We start from the raw sequence: 14,794 nt of genomic DNA, 5'->3' as shown, positions 1-14,794 counted from the left end.
GACACAGTCAACAACTTGGGCAACCTCTACAGGGACCAGGGAAAGCTCGACAAGGCAGAGACGATGTACAAGCGAGCGCTACAGGGATATGAGAAGGGAGTTGGACCTGAAAGAATCTCTTCCTATGTACCAGCTCTCAACACTCTGTGGGCCCTCGGTTCGCTATCTGACAGTCTAGGCCGTGTGGACGAGGCCAGAGTGTGGTATTCGAAAGCGCTCTCGGGCTACGAGAAGGTGTTTGGGGGAGGTAATCCCAAGTGTCAGCCATTGCGCGACAATCTTGTCGCTCTAGAAATGATAGAAGGAGACAGCGACGTCCGATGCGAGACAGCAGTGCAAGAGCATGTGTACAGTCGAGGTGTTATAGACCCCCGTCAATCACAGCCTAAATCGGCTTCAAGGCGGCATAGAGTACTGAAGAAGCTGGGCTGGAAGCGGGCATGAAGCAGGCTGGCTGCGGGACTCGCAAGTGCTCGAGGCTCTGCCAGGTGCAGCTTCTCTACACCTAGATGCTGGAGACCAGAGTTAGCAACAGACAAACGAAGCCTCTCGGACGTCTATGTACTTGGTACGCGCGGTTTGCCGCAGACTAGATGGCGCTCTTTGATCTAGTTGTCGCAAGCGCTGCTTGAGAGGCGGCTAAGAGTTTAGTCGTGCTACAGAGTATGAGTACAATAACAACACAGCCTTGAATGGGTTCAATGCACTTCATCTACAATACGAGATTAAACTGTACTTCTTAAGTTTTGTGATACTATTGTCCTATCACTGGAGGGCTATCTCATAGTCGTCAGCCTTGTCCCGCCCACCTTGGCACAGCGGAGCTCAGCCCGCAATGAAGCGGTCTGCTTATGCTAGATCGACGCCGTACGACCCTCAAAAAAGATGTAGCGCATGCTCCTGGACTGCACACTTTGAAAGAGTTCGCCTACAGCACTGCTGTCGATTCTTCTGCGTTCCATAGCTCTTGCCACTGTAGATTTCAGAGGCGCCTCGCAGCCAAGGATAAGCGCGAATGATTCACCAAAATCTACTCCTCACTTTTTGCAGCGCTGAACCGCGTCCTCTGTCAGAGTCGAGAGCTGCTCCTCCAAGTTGTCGTTGCGGCGGCTATGGCGCAATCATGCGCTGTCAGCCTCGGCTGACTAGCCTCACTCGACGGTGCAGGCAGGTTGCGTCTCATCTCAACCCTCACAGTCTTCTCAACTGTAGATCACAAAGGTTTCGTCTTTACCCTCATCTTCACCTGTGACTTGGCTAAGTCTGCCGCTGTTTGCGTACAACAATTTCGACGGCTACCATCTCCATGTTCGGCGTGAGCCAGCCGCCTTGCGCGACCGGCACCTTCAGCCTGCTCCGAGGCTTCGAGACTTCAAGGTACTCCCACAACGTTCGCGCAAGCGGACATACACGGCTCGATGCGATTGTTACGTGTTGAAGGCGATGGGAGGCTCAGTTGCACCAAAGACTACGTCAGTGACGAGGAGATTCCTCCCTATGCGATCCTCTCGCATACCTGGAAAGAGGGGCAGGAGATGATCTTCGATGATCTAAAGTACCTCGACAGCATGGAAGATATTGTTGCGCAACATCATGAGGGGTATCGAAAGATTCGCTTCTGTGCACAACAGGCAAAGCGTAACAGCCTGCAATATTTCTGGGTGGACACCTGCTGCATCGACAAGTCAAACAACACAGAGCTGTCGGAAGCGATCAACTCGATGTTCCGTTGGTACCAGAAAGCAGAGAGATGTTATGTTTACCTTTCAGACGTCGAGGCTAACGCTTCGGATAAGGATAGCGAATTGTCCCAGAAATGGAAGCCAGCTTTCAGAAAAAGTAGATGGTTCACTCGAGGCTGGACACTCCAAGAACTTCTCGCTCCCAAATTGGTCGAATTCTTCTCCGTAGAGGGAAAGAGGCTTGGGGACAGAGAATCGCTTAAGCAGACTATTCATGAGATCACAGAAATTCCCGTAGAAGCTCTGTCAGGGAGCTCATTGTTCAAATTCAGCGTAGCCGAGCGTTTGTCTTGGACCGCAAACCGCGAGACGACACGCAAAGAGGATGGAGCGTATTGTTTGCTCGGTATATTCGGCACTCATTTGCCGCTGATCTATGGGGAAGGCAAAGAGAAGGCGCTCAAACGGCTCAGGAGAGAGATACAAGAGTCTCGGGAAGACGAGTTGAGTGCTGCCGTTGTAAAGAACAATAACAGCCGCAGCCGAGACCAAGAAGCGAGGCTTGGCAAGATCCGCGAATGGCTCGCGGCGCCAGACCCGTCCACGAACTATCACAAAGCGCTCAAGCAACGGCAGGCTGACACTGGACTCTGGCTACTCGAAGGCGAGAAGTTTATTAGATGGAAGACAGGTGCGATGTCGCGACTATGGCTGTATGGGATCCCAGGATGTGGAAAGACCGTCTTAAGCTCTACCGTCGTTGAGAATCTGCTTCAGCACTGCCACGATGACCTCGGCACAGTGACTGTGTACTTTTACTTCGACTTCAATGACGCGCAGAAGCAGGATGCAGAGCTAATGGTGCGCTCGTTGCTCTGCCAGCTGTTGCAGCAATTGACCACGATCCCTAGAAGCCTTGATACGTTGTTCTCGTCTTGCCAAAACGAGCAACGACAACCGTCACTCCAAGCGCTTCTTGAAGTGTTACAGCAGACTATGCAAGATTTCACGCAGATCTATATCGTTCTCGATGCTCTCGATGAGTGTACGCAACGCTCAGAGCTAATGGATGTGCTTGCAACAGTGGCTGGGTGGCAGCTCCAAAACTTGCATCTGCTCATGACGAGTCGGAAAGAGCGGGACATCGAAAGCTCTTTGGAAGACTACGTAGACTCAGAAGACACGGTCTGTCTTCAGAGTGACGTAGTCGATGGAGACATCCAGCGATATGTGCAACAAAGGTTGTCTTCTGACAAGAGCTTGACCAAATGGGAAAAAGACGCCGCTGTCAGGCAAGAAATCGAGGTTACGCTGATGCGTGGAGCCCATGGAATGTACTGGTGCTCCCTCGCGCCTCAGCAAATGTAGGACTGACGATGGTACAGGTTTCGATGGGCTGCATGTCAGCTTGACGCACTAGGAAAGTGTCGCAGTCGAACGATGCTGCGCAAGGCCCTCGCCACACTGCCGCCAACGCTTGAGCAGACATATGACCGCATCCTATGCGCAATCAGCGAAGAAGACTCCAAGTATGCGTTGCGCATTCTTCAGTGGCTGACGTTCTCTGCTCGACCGCTCTCCCCCGAAGAGGTTGCCGAAGCGGTCGCCATCGATGTGACCCGCGACCCAGCGTTCGACCGTGACGATATCATAGAAGACCCTCTCGAAGTACTGGATATCTGCTCGAGTCTTGTGACTTTGACGGCAGAAAACGAAAGAGGCACTTCAAGGTCTTCACAACGGATCATCGCTTTGGCACACTATTCTGTTCAGGAATATCTTGTCTCCGATAGGATCAGGCGGGGACAAGCTAAATCATACAGCATGCAAGATGTCGTCTGCCACGATGCAATAGCGAAAGCTTCGCTGCAGTACCTAATGCAGTTTCAGCAGCCATTGTCACAAGAAGTTCTTAATATGTCCGCGCTCGCAAGATATTCAGCAGAGTTCTGGAGCAGCCATCTTCAAAAGACAGGGGACAGGGAGCTAGGAACAAGTCTACTTGCGATAAAATTGTTGTCCACAGAAAACCCTGCATATCTCACTTGGATCCGCTTATGCGATCCAGACAAAGCTTGGAGTGGGCCAGACTTAGAGAGAGCTCTAAACAGTATAGCCACGCCCCTGTACTACGCAGCACAGTTAGGGTTGAATACAATCACAAAGCTGTTGCTCAACAACGGCGCTGACGTTAACGCGCAGGGTGGACTTTACGGCAACGCACTCCAGGCGGCTTCATTCGGGGGCCACAAAGAGACTGTAAGGCTGCTGCTCAACAAAGGCGCTGAAATTAATGCGCAGGGTGGACAGCACGGCAACGCATTCCATGCGGCTTCATGTCAAGGCCACAATGAGATTGTCACGCTGCTGCTCGACAAGGGCGTCAACGCTAACGCGCAGAATGGTGGACACCATGGCAACGCACTCCAGGCGGCTTCCTTCAGAGGACACACAAAGACTGTAAAGCTGCTACTCGACAGAGGCGCAGAGGTTAACGCGCAGGGTGGGAATAGTGGCAACGCACTCTTCGCAGCTTCAGTTGGAGGCAACTGGAGTTCGTCTTTATCCGCAGAACATAAAGAGACTGTATTGCTGCTGCTCGACAGGGGCGCAGACGTCAACGCGCAGAATGGACAGGGCGACAGTGCTCTCTGTGCGGCTTCATTGTCAGGTAACAAAGAGGCTGTACAGCTGCTGCTCGACAGAGGCGCTAAGGTCAACGCACAGGGTGCATGGTACGGCGGTGCACTTCAGACAGCTTCGTTGAGAGGATACAAAGAGATTGCAATGCTACTTCTCAACAAAGGCGCTGAGGTCAACGCGCAGGGTGGATACTGGGGCAACGCACTCCAGGCGGCTTCATCTAACGGCCACAAGGAGATGGTAGCGCTGCTGCTTAACAGAGGCGCCGAGATCAATGCGCAGGGTGGATACTGGGGCAACGCACTCCAGGCGGCTTCATCTGGTGGCCACAAAGAGATCGTAACGCTGCTACTTGATAGAGGCGCCGAAATCAATGCACAGGGCGGAGACCACGGCAACGCACTCCAGGCGGCTTCATTCAAAGGCCACAAAGAGATTGTAAGGCTACTACTTGATAGAGGCACCGAGATTAATGCAGAGGGCGGATACTACGGTAACGTACTCCAGGCTGCTTCATTCGGAGGCCACAAAGATCTGGTTAGGCTTCTGATCTCGAGACTTGATACCACCCTACAATTCCAAGATCGTTACGGACGCACTCTGCTCTGGTGGGCAGCGGCTGGTGGAGATACTGCCACTATCGAAACACTTATCCGTCAGTATGATTTCGACCCTGGCACACCCGACAAATTCGGGCGCACACCGTTCTGGATAGCTAATAAGAAAGGACATGACGCAGCCTCAAAGCTGTTGTGGGAGGAATGTGGAGAAGCTGGTACTGAGCGACTGGCGCCATCCAAGAATGACAATGATCAACGTGGTATGACCTGTGACGTCTGTACTTCGAAGATCACAGCGACTGCCTTCCACTACCATTGCCATCTTTGCGTTGGTGGAGACTGGGATATGTGCGAAGATTGTGAGGCGAGTGGAGCCTCCTGTGCAGAAGCTACGCACACTTTAGTGAAGCGCACAATAAGGAATGAACAGTGAGTTCAGGTGATAAACTAAATATGGCTCGTGGAACATCCTTGGTTCCCATTAGGTGACTTGATAGTTTAGTAATGTGTAGCTGTGTAATTCTCGTCGAACGATGTCTGTGAGAAAACTGACAGGCAGGGCGACGTCGTGCATTCACTTGTTTCGGGTCGCTGGCGGGTGACACAGAAGGCTAGAAAAGGTATGAACTTGATCCGGACAGGCTGTCCAAGGTCATACATCTATAGGAGAACCTTGACAAGAGCATCTTCCTCGTAGGGAGTCAAGCACTGCTGGCTTTGGTTATTTCTCTCTGGAGCGACAGCCACGCGCACGATGGTGTAAGGTTGTGTGAGGTACTTTATCGCGGTCGGCTCGAGCGCGATACAATTTAGACAGGCCAGAAGGAACAGGTTGTGCCAGAACACGACTGGCCTGATCCATCGTGGAGAACAATGGAGCGACGAGAATGCAAGGATGGAGGGCATCAATGCACTCCAGGTAACTTAGAGAAGAAGGACACGTAGTCGTACTATGGTATGCTATCGTCACGAATTCAACGCTATACCCACAGCGGATCAGCTGCTAAGAATAGCTGTGGCGCAGGCTGGCGGCTTTGAGAGAGCATCCATGACCACGTGCCTTGCCCCGATTCCCTGCTAGGGGGCGGGTCGGCTCTCTTCCGCCCTGCTATTGGCGCCGAAGAGTTCACCCAGACTTCGAGGTTCAGGCACGCGCCGGTTTGGCCGCTGTTCAGCCTTGTGCCTGGCGTTATGGTGCATGCTATCAGCTGCGCCTGCCCCGCCTCAAGCCCGTCCAAACGTCTTCACAGAATGACAAAGACGATCAGCCTCAGCTCGCAACACCATCACGGGTTGCAACTTTTCTGCATCACTGTGAGCGTTAGGTACTGTACAGCCTTTCGCCGCCCTCTCCGCTTGCAGATCTTGCATGCAACAGGGAAACTAGTTGCCGCACTCTCTCGCGATCAAGCTGCCGCGTCAAGTCTCGCGAGTCTCGTTGCAACCGCATGCACCTGCCACACGTCTACGCCTTTCAATGCGGCTCTTAAAGTACGGAGAAGATGGAGAGTTTAGTGTCACCCCTGACTTGGTTGACGAACACGCAATACCTTGTTATGCGATCTTGTCTCATACCTGGGCAGCGGATGCGGACGAGGTGACCTTCGAAGACCTAGCCAAGAACGCTGGCAAGGACAAGTCTGGCTACAAGAAGATCCAGCTCTGTGGAGAGCAGGCCAAGCGCGACGGCTTGCAACACTTCTGGATCGATACCTGCTGCATTAACAAGGCAAACAAGGCTGAGCACTCGTTAGCCATACAGTCCATGTTTCGCTGGTACCGCAACGCAGCTCGATGCTACGTCTACTTGCCAGACGTGTCTGCTCCACCTCTTGCCGCTGAGAGAGAAGGCAGCCCGCCGCTATGGGACTCAGAGTTCCGAGAGAGCAGGTGGTTCACGCGCGGCTGGACGCTGCAGGAGCTTCTCGCACCTGGCTTGGTCGAGTTCCACTCACGTGAATGGCACAGGCTCGGTGACAGGGTATCCCTCCAGTCCCAGATCTACGAAATTACAACTATCCCACGTCGTGTGCTTGAAGGTGCTCCCCTTTCTCAGTCCACTATCGAGGAGCGGTTCCGATGGAGACAGAATCGGCACACGAAGCTCAAAGAGGATGCGGCGTACTCTTTGTCAGGCATCTTTGACGTTGACATCGCGCCTGTCTATGGTGAAGGGGCAGAAGAAGCATTCAGACGACTTCATGACAGGATCCGGAAGCGGGAAGAGAACCTTCAGAAGCGGGAGGAATGTCTCCGCGACTTACGTCCTACCGATCCCCGTAACGACAAGAAGCGCATCGAGGACACAAAGGGCGGCTTATTGGAGGGATCGTACCGATGGGTGTTTGACAACAGTAGTTTCCAAGAATGGCGCAACGACGCACAGAGTCAGCTGCTGTGGATCAAAGGTGATCCTGGCAAGGGCAAAACGATGCTGCTCTGCGGCATCATCAACGAGCTACAGAAGACGATCGCTAGTACCGCGTCTGTAACCTACTTTTTCTGCCAGGCCACTGACTCGCGCATCAACAACGCTACGGCCGTGCTGCGCGGACTGTTGTACTTGCTTGTCAGTCAGCAGCCAGCACTCATCACGCACATTCGCAAGACATACGATCAGGCGGGCAAGACCATGTTCGAGGATGCAAACGCATGGGTTGCCTTGACAGAGATCTTTGCAGACGTGCTGCAGGACCTGAGCTTGGGCACTACCTACATGATCATTGACGCGCTAGACGAGTGCGTCACTGACTTGCCAAAACTGCTTCACCTTGTCATACAAGGGTCGTCTGCATCTTCCCACGTCAAGTGGATAGTGTCTAGCCGCAACTGGCCAGGCATCGAAGAACAGCTAGAGCAAGCAGGGCACAAGGTAAGGCTGAGTCTTGAGCTGAATGCAGAGTCTGTGTCGGCGGCTGTCAGCGTCTTCATCCAGCACAAGGTGTCGCAGCTGGCACAGCAGAAGAAGTACGACAAGCAGACCCAAGACGCGGTGTTTGAACGTTTGACGACGAATGCAAACGACACCTTCCTGTGGGTAGCGCTAGTGTGTCAGGACCTTCAAGCGACGGCGAGACGGAATGTACTTAAGAAGCTGGACTCCTTTCCGCCAGGACTGAACGCGCTGTACGAGCGGATGATGCAGCAGATCAGCGTGTCGGATGACGCTGAACTTTGCAAGCAAGTGCTGGCCTCCATCGCGCTTGTGTATCGGCCAATCACGCTGGAGGAGCTGGTGGTCCTTGCTGAAGCGCTCGAAGACATGGTCGACAAAACAGAGGTGCGGGATATCATCGGGCTGTGTGGATCGTTTCTCACTCTGCGAGAAGACACGGTCTACTTTGTGCATCAATCCGCAAAGGACTTCCTCGTTACAAAGGCATTCGACGAGATCTTCCCAGATGGGACCGAAGCCGTTCATCGGGTGATCTTCTCAAGGTCGCTCGTGGTTCTGTCCAGGACACTGCACAGGGACATGTACAGCCTGGAAGAACTTGGATTCTCCATCGACAACGTCAAAACGCCTGACCCAGACCCACTAGTAGCGTCGCGTTACCCGTGCATCTACTGGGTTGACCACCTGTACGATTCGAAACCCAAGTCTTGGGCAAACAGTGATGGTGATGTGCAAGTCGGAGGTGTTGTCTATGAATTCATAGGAAAGAGGTACCTCTACTGGCTGGAAGGGCTCAGTCTGTGCAAGAGCACGGCGAAAGGCATAGTCTCGGTGTCGAAACTCTGCTCTCTGGCCCAGGTATGACATACACAGACAGGATGTTCGTATATTGTACTTAACGTAGATGCTAACAGAACCAGGAGATGTGGGATACGGACAAGCTTACTGCGCTTGTCCAAGACGCGCGCCGATTCTTCATGTACCATAAAGGGGCAATCGAGAGCTTCCCTTTGCAGACATATGCGTCTGCACTGCTGTTCAGTCCGACTGGGAGCGTGATCAAAAGGCTGTTCCAGCACGAAGAGCCAGAAGGAATCACTATCAAGCCAGTGATGAGTGACAGGTGGAGTGCCTGCCTGCAGACGCTCGAGGGCCATAGCAATGGGGTCAGCTCTGTAGCCTTCTCGCACGACTCGACTAAGCTGGCGTCGGCGTCATACGACAACACCGTCAAGCTGTGGGATGCGAACAGCGGCGCGTGCCTGCAGACGTTCACGGGCCATAGCAATGTTGTCAGCTCTGTAGTCTTCTCGCACGACTCGACCAAGCTGGCGTCGGCGTCATACGACAGCACCGTCAAGCTCTGGGACGTGAGCAGCAGCACGTGTCTGCAGACGTTTAACATCGGCAAGACACTTTACAACCTATTATTTGACTCCACCAACTCTTATCTCCGTACTGAAATAGGTACTATCAGTATCGATAACTCGGAAACGTCGAGCATAGCAGCTGTCGCTGAACCCGAGTGCCCTCCGTATCTAGGCTCAACCCTTAACTCCGACAACACATGGATTAAGCATGACGGCAAGAACATGCTATGGGTACCATCAGAGTATCGACCGTCATGCTCGTCTGTGCGCGGGACCAAGGTTGGTATGGGCGTTGGATATGGCAGAGTGTGGACTTGCAATATTGATCTTCCACATGCTCGTATCTGTTTGTAGCGAATGATAGAGGAGCTGGTTCGCTCCTTCAATGCGTCATTCATTCCATATCTCTAGTTAGTAAAAGGGGACAGGGATGCGCACATAAATACTGGATAAATTTAGGTATCGCTATGTCGGAGGACCAAGAGTTATTGTTGGAAGAGTGGCCGTCGACATGTCATACCATTGAGTGGATTTCGAGAATCGAGTTCTTGGGTACAACTCGTCTAGCACCTGATCGTAGACGCTTTAGAGAGCCGCCCGCATGCCCCACAGCTAGATCTACCTTTGGCAAATAGTCAGGCGTAGGTATAGCATCATATTTGTTACAGTGGTACGCAACAATATCTGAGCACGTTACTGTAAGCTGCCTGCATGCCAAGCGCGTTAGCGCGTCTCGACGCGCTGGAATGCTTTTCGCGATCTTCGCTCCTGACCGGCAAACTCCCGGACTGCACACTTCTTAGGTTAAAGCAGCTTTCAAAGCTGAGAGACACAGTCTTCGTTGATCGTGCTTTCTATCAGACCCTCCGATTCTTACAGAGTCCCTCGTGGTCATGAATGGACAGGGGGTAATTGACAAAGTGTCAATTGACGGCGCTGACGAAACGATAGACAGCATGGCCAACACCGCAGCGATCCTTGCCGGAGGCTGGTGCCCTGATGCGGAAATGGCTACAGAACGTTAACATGTCAACCACTGGTCTGAAAATGTGCGAACAAAAGACTGAAGGTCCGGAGTGTGGACCTGTCCCGGGATACCGTGCGTCTGGGGACACTTGGACGTACATTACTGTGGAGTACTGGACTGCTTTTATCGCAATTTCACACGTGCGTTCACGGCGTTGCACTGAACTCGTAATTCTAAAGACAGTTGTGAGTAGCAGAAGTGGACGCAGAGGCGGAAGCCCTCGATGCGCTGGCGCTGTGCGAGACAGAGGAGAGAGTCGAGGAAGCGGGGCTATGGGCAGAAGAGAGAGCACTATGGTGATGTTGTATGCCTGAATGTGGAGGCTGTGGTGGATGGACTCACGAGCTCTGAGCCGCCGCGCCAGCAGCAAGGACGGGAAGGGCGATAGCGGAGGAACGCATCTTGATAGTTATGTAGTGTTGTTTTGGTGGTAAGAACCAGGTATCGAAAGTAGTCGAACGACTGAGGTGATTGATGGATGAGAGTGAGTGGATGTAATGAACCAGCTTTACCATGCAGTGCAGCCTTATATCATATCCTCCATGCGCACGCACCAGTCTGGATCACCTCCACACACTTCTTTGTTCGCAAGCCCAAAGCATGTTTTCGTATTTCTGATCAGTCTGGCCGGGGCCCGATTGGGTTGACTACCAGGTCACGTCCGTGGCTGTGCCTTGCAATCGATCAACTATGCAGGTTCTCCGCTCTCCCATGATCTGTCACCCATTTGCATGTAGCCATACTGAATGCAAATGTGGCTACTGTCGTGATAGACTGGTTGGACGTTGCGGAGATCAAGCAGCTCATGTCGGCGTCCAATTGCATGATGCCGTTATTAGTAGTACAGTTGACATTTGCGATCGTATACATTGGATGAAAGTCTTGGCTAATTGCGCGTCGTGAACGGGCATGACTTGCGCCACAGTACGGATCCGATGGATGACAGCGTGTTGTGGCAGGTAATTCGTGTGCGTTGGTCAACAGCGGATCAGAGTCCAGGCTTGATGAGGTGCATTCGAGGCGACGTTGCGTTTGTATTACAGTTCGGTGAGCGAGCTAGTCGCATTTACGTTTGCAGGTATGTTCATGATTGCTTTTTGGACATTCGAGAGCAAACTGATCGACTGTGCTCTGAATGTTGAGAAGATGCAATACCGCATACAAGGTCATCACTGTAGGATTGAGTGGATCCTCTGCATACAGACCGGCTTCGATGATATTTTAGCCCCCGCTCAACCCCAGATTTCCGGCCGTCTGTCGTCGACGATCCACCATCACGATGCCAAGCTTTGCACTTACATGGCTCAAAAGCTTGGTATGCTTGTGTTGTGCCTGAAATACAGTCGCTTGCACTCGCAGTTTCCGCTTCCTGTGCGCCGCTCAGCTTTTATCCCCTGTCTCGCTTACTCCCAGACAGCTCTAGCTCCGGTTGGCAAAGCCCCCGCCCATAGCGCTTGCAAGAAACGCCTTAATCTGTTACCAATTGATCTTTATTCTGACCACCAGGACTCGGGAGCGCTTATAGTCTTGAATGCTGCTGTTGTAAATTCTCTATCTACGTTTGCGTATGCATTGCTATATAGTAGTACTACTGAAAAATCTTCTGGATACAATGCCGGAACCGACGCTTCGATTTCTTCCTCTCTTGCTGTGGCCTTGACTTGGGAACATCTGCGTCTGCACGATCGGGCCTCGCGCGCTTCGCCACATCATAGAGAGACGATGCGCTCCCGCGCTGAAGAAGGCCTGCTGCAGGTGATGGTCAGTTGCGGTCATTCCAGCCAGCCAGCCAGCCAGTCAGTCAGCTCAGGCGCAAGCGCTGGGGGCGGAAACGCTGCCTCAGCCTTGTTCTCCTGAGGCAGCCATCACGATAGCCCAAACACCACTCTCGACGATAACCTGAGCCCTGTACCCTCGAAATTCGTTCATCACCCTCTTGACGATGCCCGGCAACGAGCTCCGCCTGCTCGCCCTCGACGGCGGCGGCGTGCGCGGCCTGTCCGCGCTGATGATCCTCGAGCAGCTGATGGAGGCCGTCGACCCAGACGCGCCGCCCAAGCCGTGCGACTACTTCGATATGATCGGCGGGACCAGCACTGGCGGGTAGGTAGGAGGATGTCAAACATACAGCTTCAGTGCGCTGACCTCAAGGCTCATCGCCGTCATGCTGGGCCGGCTGAGGATGAGCGTGGCAGACTGCATCACCGCATACTTGTCGCTCTCGACGCGCGTGTTCCGCAAGTCGCGACACCGCGTGACGGTCAAGGGCCAGATCCAGGGCCGCTTCGACTCGGAGGAGCTGGCGCGGGCTGTGAGGGAGGTTGTGAAGCAGCAGGGCCTGCAAGAGGACGCGCTGCTCAAAGACGAGCCCAATACTGTATGCAAAGTGTATGTCGAGCTGCGTGTTGTGCGTCTACCGGATTGTATTCTAACAACTCCAGCTTCGTGTGCGCGACGAGCAAGGAGACCAGCGAGACGGTTTGCCTCACGAGCTACCGCACACCGCGCGGCAGCAGCGACCTGCTCAACAGCGTGACCATCTGGGAGGCCTGCCGGGCGACGTCGGCTGCCTCGTCCTTCTTCGATCCGATCGCAGTCGGACGGTTTGGCGAAGAGTTCGTGGACGGTGCGACAGGGGCTAACAACCCGGTGCGAGAGATGTGGGATCAGGCGCAGCTGGCGTGGGGCCCAGAGCCGCTGGAGGGGCGGGTCAAGTGCCTGGTGTCGATCGGGACGGGGGTGCCGTCGCTCAAGCCGTTCAAGGACGACGTGCTGCACGTTGGCAAGACGCTGGTGGCGATTGCCACGGAGACGGAGCAGACAGCAGAGCGGTTCCGGCGCGAGCGGCCGCTGCTGGACAGCACAGGGCGATACTACCGGTTCAACGTGGACCGGGGGCTGGAGGACATTGGGCTGGAGGAGGCCAAAAAGGTGAAAGAAATGGCGGCAGCGACGCGCAGGTACATCGCGACGCAGGCGGTGCACAAGCAGATGCAGGCGTGCGCGGGCAGCATCGCAGGTAGAGAGTGTTAGTGTTAATGCGTTGACTGTACTGCAGGATATATAGCTAAACAATGTGTAGACTTTGGAGTGTATCAGACTGTCTTCAGCCTCGAGGGCGTCCCCAGAGTAAGATGGTTCGTGGACCGACCGGCGGAGATGGCGAAGCTGGAACAAGCGCTCCTGCCCAGACATGAGCTGAATGGTCGACAGAAGATCCACGTGCTACACGGCCTCGGTGGCATGGGCAAGACGCAGCTGGTGGTGGAGTTTGCGCGGCGACACCACCGGCGGTTCAGCGCAGTGTTCTGGCTCGACGGACGCAGCGAGGACAGTCTCAAGCGGAGCGTCGCCAGCTGCGCGGGCAGAATCCCTCAGGGCCAGATCCCTGACGTGAACACGTCTTATGCCACAGGCAGCGGTGCGGATGTAGAGGCGGTGGTGAAGGATGTCATGGGCTGGCTTGCGCGGCCAGACAACAGTGCTTGGCTGCTCATCTTTGACAACGTCGACCGAGAGTACAGCAAGAGAGGTCGTGATCCAGATGCATACGATGTAAGGCGCTACCTCTCAGGGGCCGACCATGGCTCTGTGCTGATCACGACGCGGCTGGCGAAGCTAAAGCAGCTCGACAAGTCGCCGCAGCAGCTGGGCAAGGTGGACCACGAGCAAGCGCAGGCGATTCTGAAGACGTGGTATGAGAGGACCTATGGTAAGGCGAATTCTGTTGACGAGCCAGCATAAGCCTTCGAAACTGACACCCATGACCACAGACATGGCCGAAAGCGAACGCTTGCTGCGGCTGCTTGACGGCCTACTGCTGGCAATTGCCCAGGCGGGTGCGTATCTGCAGGAGAGCGAGGTGGGGCTCGAGACGTATCTGCGCTTCTACGAGCAGCAGTGGAGCGAGCTGATGAAGGCGGACGATATAACAGACGCGCCGCTGCAAGACTACCCAGACCGCAGCGTGTGGACGACGTGGGCCATCTCGTACCAGGCAATCCGCGACAAGCACGAGCACACGGCCAACCTGCTGCTGCTGTGGTCATTTCTGGACAACAAAGGCCTGTGGCACGGGCTGTTCGCAGCAGCGTGTGAGGCTTCAACGGGTGCTGCAAGGATGCTATCAGCGTGGGTTGGAGAGATTGCGCGGAGCGAGGTAGCGTTTAGCCGGGCGATGCAGCTGCTGCGCAACTACTCGCTTGTCGAGGCGGTGGAAGAGACAGCGAGCTATGCGACACACCCAGTAGTGCACCGGTGGGCGTACCACTACCAGGGCAAGCAGTCAGCGAGGGAGCTAGGTCGGCTTGCAGTGGTCACTGTTGGGTGGGCTGTGCCAGATCAGTCGAAGAGCGATTGGGCAGCTCTGCAACAACGACTTCTTACTCATGCCCAAGCGTGCTCTATACACGTTGCAGATAGTCAGTCAGTGCAACTGTCTAGCAGCAACGGCATTTATGGAGCAGACCCGGACAGCGTAGAGGGGAGAGAGGTAATTCTTGACGGCTTTCACTGGCTAGGTGATCTCTACGAAGACCAAGGCAAGCTGGCAGAGGCAGAGAAGATGTACCAGCGGGCGCTGCAAGGGAAGGAGGATGCACTCGGCCCCAAGCACA

The 14,794-nt window shown here is 54.2% G+C and overlaps 5 protein-coding genes across 5 annotated transcripts in view; 4 read left to right on the top strand and 1 right to left on the bottom strand.

The window, feature by feature from the left end:
- BU25DRAFT_345811 (pfs domain-containing protein) overlaps positions 1–444 on the top strand; it is a gene marked incomplete at both ends in the record, with an annotated part of 3,848 nt that extends 3,404 nt beyond the window's left edge. The window contains one exon of the mRNA XM_033703064.1: positions 8–444. Coding sequence (XP_033559703.1) covers positions 8–444 — 437 coding nt within the window. The remainder of the gene's footprint in view (positions 1–7) is intronic.
- Positions 445–1,194: 750 nt separating this feature from the next.
- BU25DRAFT_371926 (uncharacterized protein) lies at positions 1,195–4,781 on the top strand (the record flags this gene model as incomplete). The annotated part of the gene is made up of 4 exons (XM_033703995.1): positions 1,195–3,016; positions 3,068–3,762; positions 3,829–4,040; positions 4,563–4,781. Coding segments are annotated over exons 1-4 (2,724 nt in total), but the record flags the coding sequence as incomplete, so codon positions are not given.
- A 1,353-nt stretch (positions 4,782–6,134) lies between these two features.
- BU25DRAFT_412547 (WD40 repeat-like protein) lies at positions 6,135–9,821 on the top strand. Its single transcript, XM_033706819.1, has 2 exons — positions 6,135–8,639; positions 8,702–9,821. Exons 1-2 carry the CDS (start codon positions 6,363–6,365, stop codon positions 9,503–9,505), a joined length of 3,081 nt encoding a protein of 1,026 aa, XP_033559701.1. The 5' UTR covers positions 6,135–6,362; the 3' UTR covers positions 9,506–9,821.
- A 119-nt stretch (positions 9,822–9,940) lies between these two features.
- BU25DRAFT_449932 (uncharacterized protein) lies at positions 9,941–10,579 on the bottom strand (the record flags this gene model as incomplete). Its single annotated transcript, XM_033709668.1, has 2 exons — positions 9,941–10,351; positions 10,521–10,579. 2 exons carry the CDS (start codon positions 10,577–10,579, stop codon positions 10,075–10,077), a joined length of 336 nt encoding a protein of 111 aa, XP_033559700.1. The 3' UTR covers positions 9,941–10,074.
- A 1,105-nt stretch (positions 10,580–11,684) lies between these two features.
- Positions 11,685–14,794, top strand: part of BU25DRAFT_396831 (FabD/lysophospholipase-like protein) — a gene marked incomplete at its 3' end in the record, with an annotated part of 4,473 nt that continues 1,363 nt past the window's right edge. The window contains exons 1-5 of the mRNA XM_033704846.1: positions 11,685–12,281; positions 12,330–12,566; positions 12,620–13,206; positions 13,261–13,890; positions 13,952–14,670. Coding sequence (XP_033559699.1) covers positions 12,121–12,281; positions 12,330–12,566; positions 12,620–13,206; positions 13,261–13,890; positions 13,952–14,670 — 2,334 coding nt within the window. The 5' untranslated portion in view covers positions 11,685–12,120. The remainder of the gene's footprint in view (positions 12,282–12,329; positions 12,567–12,619; positions 13,207–13,260; positions 13,891–13,951; positions 14,671–14,794) is intronic.

The sequence above is a fragment of the Macroventuria anomochaeta genome (assembly GCF_010093625.1).
Source record: "Macroventuria anomochaeta strain CBS 525.71 unplaced genomic scaffold BU25scaffold_25, whole genome shotgun sequence".
Taxonomy (NCBI): domain Eukaryota; kingdom Fungi; phylum Ascomycota; class Dothideomycetes; order Pleosporales; family Didymellaceae; genus Macroventuria; species Macroventuria anomochaeta.
This window is presented reverse-complemented; position numbering and strand designations above follow the sequence as displayed.